The 16,705-nt window shown below is 38.4% G+C and overlaps 1 protein-coding gene across 1 annotated transcript; it reads left to right on the forward strand.

The window, feature by feature from the left end:
- Positions 1–5,437: 5,437 nt before the first annotated feature.
- LOC132530855 (trace amine-associated receptor 1) lies at positions 5,438–6,457 on the forward strand. The gene has a single exon (XM_060168336.1). The coding sequence runs from the start codon at positions 5,438–5,440 to the stop codon at positions 6,455–6,457; it is 1,020 nt and encodes a 339-aa protein (XP_060024319.1).
- Positions 6,458–16,705: the final 10,248 nt, after the last annotated feature.

Below are 16,705 nucleotides of genomic sequence, written 5' to 3' on the forward strand. Positions count from 1 at the left end.
TTTCTCACTCAAAGGCAAAGCTGAAATTCTTACTGTGGGCCCTATTCAATGTAGCCCTGTGCAGCTTCTCTGGCCTCTCCATCGATTTTTCTCTGCTTTCACTGCTCTGCTCCAACCACATTGACATCTGCTATTTTGCAAACATACTAGGCATGCTCCCACCTCAGGGCCTTTGCACTTGCTGACCCCTCTACCTGGATTGGTCTTCTCACAGATAAACAGTTGTTTATTCTTAGTTTCCTTTAAGGTATCAAGTGGCCTCTGCCTTGAACTCCCCAGGAAATTAACTGCTCCACATTTTCTGTTTGGGGACTACTTTTGTATGTCTATTTAGCTTGTGCATTCGGGTAAGGACATACAAGTACCTATACCTGGTGGAAGGTTCTACATTATTGCAACTCCAGGCCATTCTGCTGGCATTTCCTTGAAGGGCTTCCCGTTTCCTTGTGGTAAGGGGCAGGAGATCTTGACTTCTCCGTAAAACCGCTTGGGAACTCAGGTGACATTCTCCTGTAAGGGTCGGGCATGCTGCGGAATTCCTCATCTAAGCCTGTACAGCTTCTGCCTCTCCCAGGTTCTATTCCCCTGGACCCCAGTGATTGCAGCTGGGTTTTTAAAAGGCTATGACTTTCCTCTCCTGACTCCATGATTGCCTTTTTCAAAGGACACTGTGGACCTCCTTTCCTTTTGCTTTATAATGAATTCTCACACCTGGTCGTAAACTGAATAATCTTCTCCTCTGTCAACATCTTCTATTGAACATACTCTCCACACCTTCCACAGAATTCATTCACATTCTTTACGTTTTATGAAAGAGTAGTGAGGAGGGAAACAATTCACCCCTTCTTGGCTTAGAAGCTATATGTTAAGACAAGACACTAAAAGTAAATCAAAAAGGAAGGGGAAAAAAGGAGGAGAAGCCAGGAAACCAGTTGGGAGGCTACTAATTTGACAGTGGTTAGTGATAAGTTTATGGCTATGGTACAATTGATGAGAAATGGTCTGATTCTGGACATACTTTCAATGAAGAGTCAAGGTATTTACTGAAGGGTTGGCTATATTGTTGAGTGTGAGAGAGAGAATTAAAGAATTACTTCAGTGTTTGGGACTGAAGATTTTCAAGAATGGAGTTGCCATTTCTAGACGTTAGGGAGGAAGAGGAGTTTAACACATATTATGGGGGAGATTAGAGACTTGGCTTTAGACATGATAAGTGGTGATATTCTCCAGGCAGCAGGAAATTTTAGTTCAGAGTTCAGGGGGGAAGTTAAGGCTGGAGATATTCATTTGAGACTTTTTTTTAAAGTCATGAGACTATAAGAAATAACCTAGGGAGAAGCTGTAAATAGAGAAGAGAACCAAGGACTAGCCTTAGGGCCGGTGACTTGAGGAAGAACCAGTAATGAGACTATAAAGAAGAGCTAGTGAGTTAACAGAGCTCCAAGAGGGAGGTGAGTTGGAGCCAAGGAAGAAATTGTTTCAAGAAGTAACTGAGGGGTCATCAAGATGAAGACTAAGAGTTTACCATTGGGTTTAGTAATATAGAACAATATGGTTAAGATTGTTTTGGTGAAGTGTTAATGACAAAAGTCTCATTAGAGTGGATTCAAAAGGCTAGGAAGAGAATAACTGAAGACAAGGAGTCTACATGACTCCTTCAAAGATGTTTTCTTTTTTCATAAAGGGGAGAAATAAGGTGATAATTGAAAGATGTGGGTTTAAAATAATTCTTTTTAAGATGGAATATTACTACATTTTTTGAACACTAGAGTTAATTATTTAGAAGAGAACTCCTGAAGATGCAGGGGATAGAGAAGAGTTGGAGCGTATATTCTTGAACAGGCATGAAAGGGTGCCTATAGGACACATATGACGGGGCGGCTCTGATGGGAGATGGTTAGTTCATTTGTAGTAATAAGAGGGAAGGTTGAGTATATGAACAGACGTAAGCTGGTGTAGGGGTAGAGGTGGGAATATGGACATTCTCTTCTGATTGCATCTATTTTCTCAGTGAAACAAGATACAAGGTCATTAACTGAGAATGAGGATGAGGAAAGTATTTGAGATTGAAGGAGGGAGGTGGTATGAAATAGTCATCTCGAAGAGTGGGAGAATGAATGTAATAGGGAACTGGGTAGGATTCTTGAGAAGTTCGAATGGTTCATAACTGTCATGAATTTAATCTGAGGCCGATTGTGTGTTTTTCTCCATCATGTTCAGTTGCACATGTGTAGTACAGTAAGAGACAAACTCGATTTAACAAGGGGTCAAGTTTAGCCAGAAAAGTGTATTAATGGGAGATAGTTTAAAATAATGTTAAAAAATTTTGGAATCTACACTAGGTAAAGAGGTGAGTGTAAGTAAATGAGGAACAGTGAAAAGGTGATAAGATAAATGAATTATGGGCTTCAAGCAGGTTGAACAAATGTTGGAAGTAGAGCATTAGTGGCATGGGCTGGGAAGACAAAGGGTGGAACTTGAAATTAATCATTTGGAATGGCTTCATTATCGATAATGGCTATGAAAGTGTGAGATGATATGGAGTGGAGGACATGCTTGTTGGAAGGCAGAGGGTTAAAGAGCTGAAAGTCCATTATTGGATCATTTATGTGGACAAGAAAATTATCAAGAATTTTGGCAGGAGTAGCCTTGGAGAAAGTGACGGTAGACTAGGAGTTAACATCTTCAAGACAGAGAGACATGACTTGGAAGCAAAAAGAGGTATAGTTCGAACACAGAACTTCAGAGTTTGCAAGGGGTGGAGGGTTAGGAAGGAAAGACGGAAAAGTATCTGCAATGTCCATGAGTACAAGAGGATCCTTAGTTTTCCTCCAAGTCCTGTAATATAAAGGGTAGCTAGGGATACAGGTGAGAAAACAGCTGCCTTTGACAAGTCTGTAGGGGATGAGATACCCTCAGGGGAAAGATGGTTTTAGTTAGAACAAAGAGAGGGAAGCATTTAATAAAGAGCTTGAGGAAGTAGGGTGATGACCATGAGTTCCGGAGGGCACACTTGGAATGGTTTTGGGGAGGGCGGGTAACGGGTAGGTAGATTGGGAGATGGGTTCACATTAGGAATTGTATAGAAAAGTTTGGGATTGAGAGTCTGAACCATTAGAGATGGGTGGTTGAAGGAGCCAGAGACAAAGGGCATGGTGAACTTAGCGCTGATGGCCCATTATTGGGAAGTTGGGGCCACTCAACCAGTGAGTTCCTGTCCTGCTAGACAGATCTACTTTAAACTATAATGCTTACCAATATATTTTTAAATCATACGTCATTTTCAAACATTAGGTGATTAGATCATTTGCACAGAACTGTTTGCTTAGCTAGGTAATTAAAGAGATATTTATTAACTTTCCTTATTACTACTGTATGTTCAACTTGGTAATTTTTTTTTTTTTTGCGGTACGCGGGCCTCTCTCTGCTGTGGCCTCTCCCGTTGCGGAGCACAGGCTCCAGACGCGCAGGCTCAGCGGCCACGGCTCACGGGCCTAGGCGCTCCGCGGCATGTGGGATCTTCCTGGACCGGGGCACGAACCCGTGTCCCCTGCATCGGCAGGCAGTCTCTCAACCACTGCGCCACCAGGGAAGCCCCAACTTGGTAATTTTTACATACAGAGAGTAATCATTTCTAGCTAGCTAAATTTTTAGAGCTGGAAGAAAAGAAACAAAAACACTATTATGTCATGTTTTTAGGTAAGCACTCAACTCAGTATCATCATAGGGAATTTATTTAAACAAGTCAATCTATTTAAAAATAAATTATAACAAAAAATACTTGCACAAAAATTATGTGTAATGTTCTTAAAGTTGGTCAGACAACTTACTCTTCTGAAATGTCATTGGTATTATCAGTAATTTCCCAGATACCATGCTTCAGGCTCTAGTTCTCTAAAACCAGGATGTTACCATTATGAGGAGGAAGCCATTTGGTTTTTATCTGGGAATGAAGAACATGGCATACAAAGTTGTCAGATGACTTTTTCATCATCTAGGAAGGTAGTCTTCTAAAACTGAACAACCAGTTTTTTTTCCCCTTTTCATCTTCCCTTACTTATTTTTGGACCCTAGCTCCCACTGAGTAAAGCTACTCAATGTGATATCAGGTAGGAATGTTTTCTTGACTGGTAGTAATTATTAGCAAACAGTTCTAAACACTGATTACAGGTGTGTTGTTTGGTTCCTTTAATGTCAACAGCAAAAGTAAGAGAAAGAAGAAAAGGGGGGAAATAGAAAAAAAAAGTCCAAGTAGAAGATTTATAACTCTAAATGATAGTTTAGTTGAGTGAACACAAATTTCATAGTAAAAACTCCATCGTTCTTTTAGCAAAATTTTAATTATAATTCAAATATTACAGAACTCAGATAATATAAATAGATTTCGTCTGCAATTTGTTCTGTCATAAAGTGGGCCTGGGTGTTTATTGAAATAAATCTTACAGATGTACTTGATATGAATATGTTTCCTCCTGAGAAGAGAAGGCAGAAAGGGATTACGGGGAGAGATACTTCAAATTTACTAAAATATGCATTTTAGTTCCTAAATATCTTATTCCTCCAATTCTAATGTTGGATAAGTTTCGATTTCTATGTGGTCTTGACCTAAACTGTCAGCCCAGAGGGAATAAGAGCCAAAGAGGAGGGTGGACCCCTGGAATTCTAAGACTTGTTATTTTCCAGCATCTTCACAATATAGTGACAGGTTGTTCATTGATAGCCAGAATTTACATTCTTCCTCCAAACTCTCTCTCTCCCCCTCTTTTTATATTTATAATACATAATTATATAACGTATTATATATTACACATAATATGTATTGTACGTGTATTGAAAAATGTATTGCAAATTCGAGAATTTAGCTGAGTATTACAGAATCATATATTTCAAACGAATAATTCAACTTTGCATTTCCAGCACAGTGAGCAGCATCAAGTAGATGTTAAAAATAATTGCAGGGGCTTCCCTGGTGGCGCAGTGGTTGAGAGTCCGCCTGCCGATGCAGGGGACACGGGCTCGTGCCCCGGTCCGGGAAGATCCCACATACCGTGGAGCAGCTGGGCCCGTGAGCCACGGCCGCTGGGCATGCGCGTCTGGAGCCTGGGCTCCGCAACGGGAGAGGCCACAACAGTGAGAGGCCCGCGTACCACAGAAAATATATATATATAATAATAATAATTGTAGAACTGAACTACTGAACTAAACTTGGAAATAAAAGCTCTTTCCAAAATAATCATTTTTCAGCAAGAAGTAATAGGTAAATGTGTTAAAAGTGAGAAGAATCAAATTGCTGATGATTTCCTTTCTTTTATCCTCCCAGGTTTCTGGGATACATATATGGAAATAAAAGAAGGAACTCTAACCTGATCATGGATTTCGAAGAAAGACTCCTCAACGCACAAAGGAAAAGATAATAACTAGTGCAGAGCCCTCAGGAATGATGTCCTTTTGCCACAATATAATTAATATCTCCTGTGTGAAAAGCAGCTGGTCAAATGACGTCCGTGCTTCCCTGTACAGTTTAATGGTGCTCATAATTCTAACCACAGTGGTTGGCAATCTAATAGTTATTATTTCTATATCACACTTCAAGCAACTTCATACCCCAACTAATTGGCTCATTCATTCCATGGCCACTGTGGACTTTCTGCTGGGGTGTCTGGTCATGCCTTATAGTATGGTGAGATCTGTTGAGCACTGCTGGTATTTTGGAGAAGTCTTCTGTAAAATTCACACCAGCACTGATATTATGCTGAGCTCAGCATCAATTTTTCATTTGTCCTTCATTTCCATTGACCGCTACTATGCTGTGTGTGACCCATTGAGATACAAAACTAAGATCAACCTCTTGGTTATTTTTGTGATGATCTGCATTAGTTGGAGTATTCCTGCTCTTTTTGCATTTGGAATGATCTTTCTGGAGCTAAACTTCAAAGGAGCTGAAGAGATGTATTACAAACACATTCACTGCATAGGGAGTTGCTCTGTCTTCTTCAGCAAAACATCTGGGGTTCTGGCCTTTCTGACTTCTTTCTATATACCCGGCTCTATTATGATATGCATCTATTGTAGAATCTATTTCATAGCGAAAGGGCAGGCAAGATCAATTCATGATGCAAGTCAGAAATTTCGAATTGGGTTGGAAGAGAAAAATGGAATTTCACGAAGCAAAGAAAGGAAAGCTACGAAGACTTTAGGGACTGTGATGGGAGTTTTCTTCACATGCTGGTGTCCTTTCTTTGTCTGCACAGTTATGGATCCTTTCCTGGACTATACTATTCCACCCATCCTGAACGATGCATTGATTTGGTTTGGCTACTTGAATTCCACTTTAAATCCAATGGTTTATGCATTTTTCTATCCCTGGTTCAGAAGAGCACTGAAGATGATTCTATTTGGTAAAATTTTCCAAAAAGATTCATCTAGATGTAAATTATTTTTAGAATTAAATCCATAGAATTATTAGACTTTACTGTTTGGCCAACAGTTGGTGATCATATTTATGAACACAACATAATAGCAACCACATGCACCAGCTACAGGGGCTTTTATCAAGTATTAGGGGCAAAGATTGTGTAGTTAGATATGATGCTTATATCTTGCTTCCTATTTGCCATTCTTATTATACATATTGAAGCTTTACAAGCCCAGAATTTAGGGACTTGTATTTTAAAGAACTTCTCCTGCCCTTACATGAACTGCCATGAAATTGACAGTGGTACCTTACTCAGTTGTTCAGTGGTGGAAACTAAGAGGCTACATTTGGGGATGCAAATTAGAAGAGATTTGTCATTCCTTTGCTTGAATATATATGCCTTTTTGTAAAATCAACTGAAAGTATACATTAAATGTTACTATTAAGTAATTGTTTACACATAATTTGCTATTTATCATTAATTCTTATTTATATATTCTAATTCTTAAATCTCAATTTTTATATTTTAAAAATATGTTTTTTTCTGATTTTCATACTTGTAGGAAATTTAGAAAATAAAGTAAAAAATAAAAATAATATATCACATAGAAACAAAATGAAATTAAAATATCACTCAGAGCTTACTTCCTGAAAGAACCATATCATTCAAAATCCTTAAAAACTTGGGGATTCCCTGGTGGCGCCATGGTTGAGAGTCCGCCTGCCGATGCAGGGGACAGGGTTTGTGCCCCGGTCCGGGAAGATCCCACATGCCGCAGAGCGGCTGGGTCCGTGAGCCATGGCCGCTGGGCCTGCGCGTCCGGAGCCTGTGCTCCGCAACGGGAGAGGCCACAACAGTGGCCCGCGTACCGCTTCTTAAAAACTTAATTTTTGGTGACTGTATAAGGCTACATTGCATGGATGCACAAAACTTTTTTTTAACCGTTTTCCCATTGTTGACCACTTAGTTCATTTTGATTCCTTTTTTTCAAACAATAGAAATTAATTCCTGTTACCTGTTACTGAAGCTCATGAAAATGTCTGGAAGATTTCACCGTATTTCAAGGTCGTGGCTGGTGTGGTAGGACTCAAAACACAAGCCATATGAAATAAAACAAATTCACTTGTTGGGCTCCAGGCTACACTGAAAGAGAAGCAGCTATCCATCAAAGCAGCTAAACCTGAAGGATAAGAAGAGGTATAATCGGACACAGAGTATGCCATGTCTATTAAGGTGTCATATACAAAAGAAAAAAGGAAAAATAGTGGTTTCAAGTAAGATCTTATAGAAGTGGGCCAACATTCTTAATCATAAGTACCCATTTGCAGTTGAGCTGTTTCTCATCCAGACTTCATGTCGTTTTTATTACGTTGGGTAGCACCAGGGATTTGAATTTATCTATTTAATAACTGTGACTTATGCTCATGGGTAAGTTAGGGTAAGGCAGCTAATTTTAAATGAAACTAAAATGCATGTTCCTGTATATACATTTCTGTTCACAAACCCTTCCGCCTTTTATAGTCTGTTTCAGGACTGTATATTTAGTTCCATTGAACTGACTAGATTTTTGTTCTAGTAGATTTTAAAAACATTTTTAAAACCTTTTCATTTAGTACATGGTAAGACAAGTTGCCCCTAATCACTCCTAGTTTCAAAAACTACCTTGGCTTTTTCTACTTGTGAAACCATTTTGTTAAATTTTTAAAAAGAACAAAAGCATTTAGACAGTTTTCTGTACCTTAGAGCAAGTTTCTGTGGTTTTCTTCATTTGCTCCCACACATTCTTAGATGTTTTGTACTTTTGTGTGTGTGTGTATGTGTGTGTGTGCTTTGCCTATTATGAATATATCTCTTTTAGGTCATTATATTTTCTATGTAATTATTATTGCTGGTGTACAGTAAAATTTATTTTAGTTTTTCAGTTGACCTGTTTGGGTTTTCATTCTATAGTCATATTATCCTCAAATAATGCTAAATTTTATCTCCTTTCCAATAATTATTCTTCTTTACATTCTTTGCATACTTCATTAGTCAGAATTTCTAGAGCAATATTGATATTGATAGTGTTGATAAGAGTCATCCTTGTCATATCTATTTTAAATTACTATTCAGGTTTTAATATTGAGCCCACATTTTTCTCGGGACAAGTTCATGACTCAGATAATTCTACCTTTTTTACTTAGTACTAAATCCCCTATAGACTATTTCTCTTTGAAACCTCTGTTTTTAATACTCATAATAAAAGACAACCCATAACCCATCCTCTCAGCAAAACAAGAAGAAACAACTTTGTCTTTCCCTATTCCCAGCTTTATTCTAGCTACCATTCCCTCATGCAGAAGGTATTTTGGTCTTTTGGTTGCCCAGAATCCATTTCCCAACTGGAATCCAATTAGCTTTTGAGAACTTTCCCATCCCAACTAGGGATAAACTGTTGGGACTGTAATGAAGAGACTGGCTTTCTGCCTTTCCCCTTAACTAAACAGATGGGTGGATAACCTACACTAAAACTTTCAGAAGGTCTTTCTTTGGAAATTGAATCTTAAATGAAGGGAAAAAGACAGATTTTTAGCAGAAAACAAACAAATGAAAACTGTGGGTTTTCATCCTATCCATGTGGTAAGATTGTGACCTGACTGCTCTTGGTGTTGTTGGAATTCTTGCTTCCCAGACTCCAGAGATACCCAAGTATTCATTTCCAAACTGACTTATCCATTCTCTTATGGATTCCATGAGTCCCAGATAGTCTTCTAATGAATTCTCTGTAGGAGTAGTTTTTGGTTGCATGCACGAAAAGAACTTTAACTTGACATACAATATTACACTAAACACCAAAAAAACAATTGCAACAACACGACATGACTCTCCTTTCCTAGTCCAGACAACATTCATTTGAAGCAGTCTCATAGTCCACTGTCCTCTCAAAGAGAAGTATTCATATAAGTTTCCACTCAAGAAGAGATAAAAATAAATGTATTAGCAAGGAGCTTGTTGGAACTGATTTTTTTATAATAATAATATTGCCATCTTAAGAGATCAGTGAAATGGAAGTTCCATCAGCTTGGTTATTGAAGTCAATAATTCAATCTTTGGAGAGTCATAAATAATTTTGGCCAAAAAAGTAAAGCAAACCATATAAACTGCTGTAAATTGGTGGATTCTGGTGAATCAGTTTGGTTAATTGTACATTGTCAACCAGAGTGTGAACATTAACTTAAGTGTTTAAAGAATGATTTATATTTTGAAATTTAGCAGACTATATAGTGTACCAAAGAAAGAATTATTCAGAGAGATACTTTGAATGTTGCACTCAAATAAGCTAGGTGATGTAAGAATCAGACTGAAGATTTTTTTTTAAAGATAAAGTATATGTGCATTTCCCAAAGTGTTTCAACACAGGTCATTGAGCACATGGTCAACTGTAAACAGGTATTCAGAGAAAGTAAATTTGTCTTTGCCAGGTCCTGACCTTCTGTCCCACATTCCTCCTTCTCCTAAAACCTCTTTCCCAAGCCTCTAAGCTCCCAGTCAATTTATGTTGCTCCAACATTCTAATTTGGTTAGAGTGTTCCATTGAGGCTAGTTCTACTGTAAAGTCATATCAACTTCAGCATCTAATTTGTTTTAGCCTTTGATTTTTTTCAGGAGGAAGAAATCACACAAATTAAAAGTTCTCAGCATATTTATCAATTAAAGTGATTTAGAAGCTTAAATTCAGCCACTCACAATGGCTTATCAATGGCAAACTTTCCTCTTCATAAATATACCAGTCAGATAAGCATTAACTGCGATGAAAAGCTCTGAAATTTGTTTATTGGTCAATATTTTCACAATGCAGTGTGTTAAAGTAGTGTTTCTCAACCTTGACTGCTGTAATAGAAATAGAAATAACGTGGACACGAAGGCCCTATGTCAAGAAAATAAATTCTAATAAATTCTACAATTAAAATTATACAAAAGAAGAGTAGAAGATTTATTCCAAGGTCTATGAGGAAAGAAGTTAACCTGGTGATACATTTCTGCATTAGTCTGTGATGCGCAATATTTGGCATCTAGTATATTTGCAAGAGTGTGGGAATTTTTATTTCCTTAAAAATAATTTCTATAAACATACATATACATAAAGTAACTACATATTCTATTCTACAATTCTACATATATACTATTGATATCTATCTGCAAAGTAACTATTTATTGTCTACCTAGCTAATGACCTTGGACTAGCACCTTGTGTAACCTCTGAGGCATGCTGGTGTAGAGCCAAAGTTCTGAAGCTCCCTGCACAGAGGGACGTCCTCAGGCTTTGGAACCAGACAAGCCTGGGTTCAAGTCCCAGCTTTCCTCGTGGTTCCTGTGCTTTCCCTCCTTGTGTCTTTGCTCCTGCAGCCGCCATGCCTGAAAAGCCCCCTTCCCTGCAACCCCACCTCCCTTAATTGGTTGACATTTACTCATTTTAAAAGACTTATCTTGAGGGTTACATCTCCAGGAAGCTATCTAAATCCCCTAAGACCAGATAGGGGTCTTCTCTGCACTCTCCAAATATGTCTTGCCCTTCCCATCAGTACACTCCCTGGCTGTGTTCACACTGGAGTGTAGATTGCAGAAGTTAAGAGACTGTCTCTTATTCATCGTTGTACCCTGTACTCAGGGAACACCTGGCACAGAGAAGTCATTCAATGCACGTTTCTTTAGGGGAATAGATGAATCAGGGATAAAAAGGTACCCAAGGGGATAGAGCTAATGACAGAGACAGATTTTAGTCCAAGTCTGTTCTGGCTACAAACTCCACTCTCTCTTATTTCAGGAAGTGGGGGGGGGGAATATGAAGCAACCACGGGGACTCATAATTTTATCCCCAGCCAAGTTGAAGCAGATGTGCCTGTATGGGTTTAATTCTGACAATAAATATGTATTCTTTATGAATAGAAAAATATTTTAACAGTTATTTAAAAATTTGTTCTGAAACTGCTAACTAGACTTAGCTTATGGGCTACTACCCAGGCTGATGTAACTGCCTTCGAATTATTTGGGATTGATTGGACTGAGACTCAGAAATCTGCAATTTCAAACAGCAACCCGGGTTCTTTGGATTACATTTCTTCTAAGAACCATTGCCTTAGATAATTAAGAAAAAGGAATTTAAAGTTCATATAGTACAGTGAAAATTTAGGAGAATAATGTATTTGAAATTGAGAAATGAGCTCAGAAGCCCTGGCTGTGAGCTTCTCTGGGCAGGGGCTCACTTATCTCCAGCACCTGCCATAGAACCTGGGCCAGAATAGTTGCTCTAGGAACATTTGTTCAAAGAAGGGAGAGAGGAAAGATAACTAACTGATTTGAATGCAACATTTTTAAACTAGCAAGGGAAAAACTATTTCTAAAGTTATATCTTAAAATTTAAGCATTTTAACGTTATTTTCTCAAACTAATGGTACCTTGACCATCTAACTCAGGGATTCCCAAATCCTCCCAGTCTGAGGATTAGTGTTGTCTGTGACAAACTTTTTACAGGTCATTATAAAGTGAGAAAATAAACACAATGTAGTGAGTTTTTCATTATGGAATACTTATTCAATTTAATAGACTGCCTTTTGTCTAAGATCATGTCCTTACTAAATTTCCAGAATTAAGATGTTCTTTTCTTTTATGAAAATATGGTAATAATAGACAGAAGATTTTAACAAGGATCTTATTTGACAAACCTATGTTTGCCCCCATGGTTAAAAAATTTTCTTTTTATGAAATCCCCGAATCCATTATTGTATGCTGTTAGTAACACCTATAACAAGAAAGGTGTTTTTGGCAGTAAGGTTTTATGGTGAGCCTGCAACATACCAGGGAGGCATCAGTTCAGCTCCAATCATTGAAGAAATTAAAGTCATAAGGACTGTTTATAACGTATGCTCGCAATTCAGTGAAAATAGATGTCAAAGGCCACAGACAAACACAAGCAAAAGAATTCTTGCTGCTAAGAAAAAAGTTGGCTTCGTCCAGTATTATACCCTCTGTTGACACAGAATCTTAATTTATTCTGTGTATGTAATTTACTCATAACTCTAAAATTTGAAATTAATCGTTAAGGGACAAACAAAATGAGTATTTAACTAAGAGTTTTCTTGGTCTTCCCTGGTGGCGCAGTGGTTGAGAGTCCGCCTGCCGATGCAGGGGACACGGGTTCATGCCCCGGTCCGGGAAGATCCCACATGCCGCGGAGCGGCTGGGCCCGTGAGCCATGGCCGCTGAGCCAGCGCGTCCGGAGCCTGTGCTCCGCAACGGGAGAGGCCACAACAGTGAGAGGCCCGCGTACCGCAAAAAAAAAAAAAAAAAAAAAAGAGAAAAAAAAAAGAAAGTCTCTTGAATATAAGCATCAGGAAACTTGCACAAGAATATTCAAAATAGCACCATTCATAATAGCAAAAGAACTAGAAATAATTCAAATATCTATTGATAGGAGAAAAGATTATTATATAGCAGTGAAAATGAATGAACTACAGTTACATATAGTGTAAAATTGAGTAGAAAAAATAAGAGCAAAACAGATTATAAAAGGCAACAAATTGCGTGATACTCATTTTATAAATAATTCAAAAGACAAACGCAACAATATTTTGATTTAATCATACAGACATACACAATAAAGCTATTAAAAGAATACAAAAACTGATAAACACAAAATTCAATATAGTAGTTACCTGAGGTGACAGGCAGAAAGCAGAATATAGGGGTATGTACACTATTGTCAAGCTAGTTCACAGTCATGGGTATTCATTATGCTACAAACGAATAAAGCAAGTAAGACGTATGGCATGATTAATTGTGATTAATTCAAATTCTGCATACCTGAGTTTCATTTAAAAATGTGAACAGTTATACTAGTGATATATCCATTTTCTCCAGCTTGAGGTACAAAATAAGATCATATCTCTGTTTTAATTAAATTAATTAGCCATCTTTCCCATTTCCCTTCTGCTCTCTTGATATATTCTCTAAGGACTGAATCTGAAGAGTCAGTTCTCCCAAGCTGCCACAAGGTGTCACTGTTGAAAGTAGGAGGCCACCCAGTCCGAAGATGCCGTTCCATCTTCAATGATGTAGATATGGGGCTGTCAGGAGACCATACGGTTTCCAAGGGCTTAGAAAGAAGACTGAGCTGGCACTCACGACACATACATTCACCAAAGAGCCCTCACTTTCACATCTTTCCAATGGGATTAAAGAGGCTTGTTCAGAAGAGTTTTCAAGGGTTAGTCGTCCATCTAACCTCTCCCATGGTCAGTCCTGCTCAGGAAAGCCCTAGTGTGCTCTCTTGCCAGCTGCTATATTAGGTTAGTTCATTAATCTGGTGTATATTAAGATGGTATATTTCAGCTTATTAGATATATTCTGATAGCAGTGAACCTCAGAAGGGAAGAGGACAAGACTCATTCCTTTTGCTCCTTAGCTCTTTAAAAACAACAATTTATGTTCTAACCGTCCTCTGCTATGTCTCCCATCTACCTAATTAAAAGAGAATGCTTAAGTAATTCTTTGCAGAACCAAGAAGGTTTATCCAAAATGACTTACTGTCTTCCTCAGAAGACAGAGAATTTGCTGGCAACCTTGGAGTAGCCATGCCTTCTGCTATTAAGATAAGTTCTACCTTCCTGGCAAGCAACTGTGCTGCTATTTGTAAAGTTTGCTTTAAAAATAATTTCATACACATTTTCTCATCATATCGTAATATAAATATGAATATGCTCTGAAATGAAAAGAGATCTTTTGGTTCTTCTTTCTCTTCTTCAAGAAGAGCTCCTGAGAGAGATTGATCCGGACCAGCTATGTAATTTGGGGGACCCATAACAAAACGAAAATGCATTTTCACTTCTTAAAAAAGTATTAAGCATTTCAATAGGGTAACAGCAGAGCCACTGAACCAAGTGTGGGCCCTTTGAAACTCAGGACCCTTTGTGACCCCACGTGACTGCACAGTGGCATGCCCGAGCAGCAGCCCTAAGCCAAGGTGACTGAAATCACAGGGTAGCTCTAATTTCAATTCAAACAGACACTGATGGTTTTTAGTGACCAGTATTATATTCTGTCTACATCTGTGGTATGTTGCCTTCCAAGGCTGTCCCATCAGTGCAGAATGAACTTTCACATTTTAAAAGAACACAAACACAAAAGTAGGTCCAGGGTTTCCCTGGTGGCTCAGTAGTTGAGAATCTGCCTGCTAATGCAGGGGACACGGGTTCCAGCCCTGGTCTGGGAGGATCCCACATGCCGTGGAGCAACTAGGCCCGTGAGCCACAACTACTGAGCCTGCGTGTCTGGAGCCTGTGCTCCGCAACAAGAGAGGCCGCGATAGTGAGAGGGCTACGCACCGTGATGAAGAGTGTCCCCCGCTTGCCACAACTAGAGAAAGCCCTCGCACAGAAACGAAGGCCCAACACAGCAAAAATAAATTAATTAATTAATAAACTCCTACCCCCAACATCTTCTTTAAAAAAAAAAAAAGGTAAGTCCTTCATCATGTGAGTAGATTTAAGTCGGTAACATCTGAGATTTTGGCATCATTACGTGAGTTCCTTAAAGAGATAATAATTATGCCCCATTCCCCCGAGAGGGTTGATGCGACTTGTTCTTTTAGTCACATTTAAACAAGGAAAAAAGACAAAAACGATAGGTGATAAGACCTCTTCTTAGTGACTGGAATGTGAGACAATGTGTGGACTGTGACAATCAGATTTTCCTAGAGATGGTAGACATATAACCATTCTTCTACTGAACTACTGATCTCATCCATGTGTAACTGAATCAGGTTCCTTAGGGTCACCTGTAACTCAACAGTTTAGATTGACTTTTATAGTTGTTACAGTAAATAGCGGATTTAGAGCCTTCAGAGCTGTAGGTGATGAAAACTTCAGAAAGCAGAGATTCCTGAGAGGATGGAGGGGTGGTTTAGGCTCATTTAGCTGTTAAACTTTAGAAAGGCAAGGTTTTGCTTTGGCTTTTTTTTTTTTAAGTTTTCAAACCCAATTCCCTTGAGACTGATTGTTAAGTTGTAAAACAACACAATGCACATAGTTCAGGTTGTCTAGTTCCATAAAAGCATTCACGCTAGTTAGAAAAGCAACAAAGAAATACAGTTCCTTGAGCGAGGAGTTTAATTAACAATGTCATCTGCAGTGCAACAAGTATGTGGAGAAGGGATTAAGGACAGATCTGCACTTTCTCTTCCTTGGGTTTTCTTAAGAAGCAAATTGTCACTCTAATAATGCAGTGGCGTTGCTGGTGGATTGATTCCTCTTTTTTCATCTTGGTCATGTACAAAGAGTAGTGTAGGAATGCAGAAGATTATAGGTGCAGTACTTAATATAAATTTGTAATAAAAGGCAGAGCTTTTTCAAAATGCAAACGGGATAATGTGTGCCTTTTGGCGGTGCAACATGTTTCCTGGGAAGAAGATTTAGAATTGTGGAAAGGGTTATCTCTTCATAAGCAGCTGAGTAAATCATTTGCCACAAGTGTTCACCTATGTGAAGCAGGGGGTTAAGGCAGTTACCTGGGTTTTTACATACAATCCCATTCCTTTATTTTGGGGAAATCTTTTCTGGTCAAATGTATTCTTGATGTTGAATGTGGTGTTCATCCCAACCAGGAAAGAACAAAGGAAGGAAGGAAGGGAGGGAGGGAGGGAGGGAGGGAGGGAGGGAGGGAGGACAAGAGGAAAGTCACCTTTGATGGTGTTCTTTACATATCAGGCATTGTGCTACGGCTGTTCACATATATTATTTAATATGTTAAGATCCATTAGCATTGAATTTTTTATAGAAATTGAGCAACTGAAAGAAATCAATTGCTTGGGTAAGGACAAAATAATTCAACGAAAGAAGAAAGAATGATTATCAGGAAGAAGGACTTTTTAAAGTCCCTTAAAAGCCTTAAATAGTGGGTACTAAAGCAGTATATTTAATATGGTAGCACTAAACAAATTTAATGACAAGGTAAAAAGGAATGAGATCACATTAGAACAATCAGGAAATTCTTTATTCTTATGGTCTGCTCCTGCAGGTTAGTCACTTTCTTAGGGAATGTAGAAATCACTTTTAATTTGACAATTTAGTAGAAGACAGTTCAGACATAAGCTGAATGGGCGAGAAATTCATTATGTCCCAAATTTTTAATGTGCTTGAGCTTCTTGTGGAAACAAAAGACATCCTCCTTAATTCTGTTGCAAATCTTGTATCTATATGTGCTTACATTAATAGGTTTAAAAAACTTTCAGGAATAATTCTATCATTTCTGTAAAC

The sequence above is a fragment of the Lagenorhynchus albirostris genome, chromosome 12 (assembly GCF_949774975.1).
Source record: "Lagenorhynchus albirostris chromosome 12, mLagAlb1.1, whole genome shotgun sequence".
NCBI lineage: Eukaryota > Metazoa > Chordata > Mammalia > Artiodactyla > Delphinidae > Lagenorhynchus > Lagenorhynchus albirostris.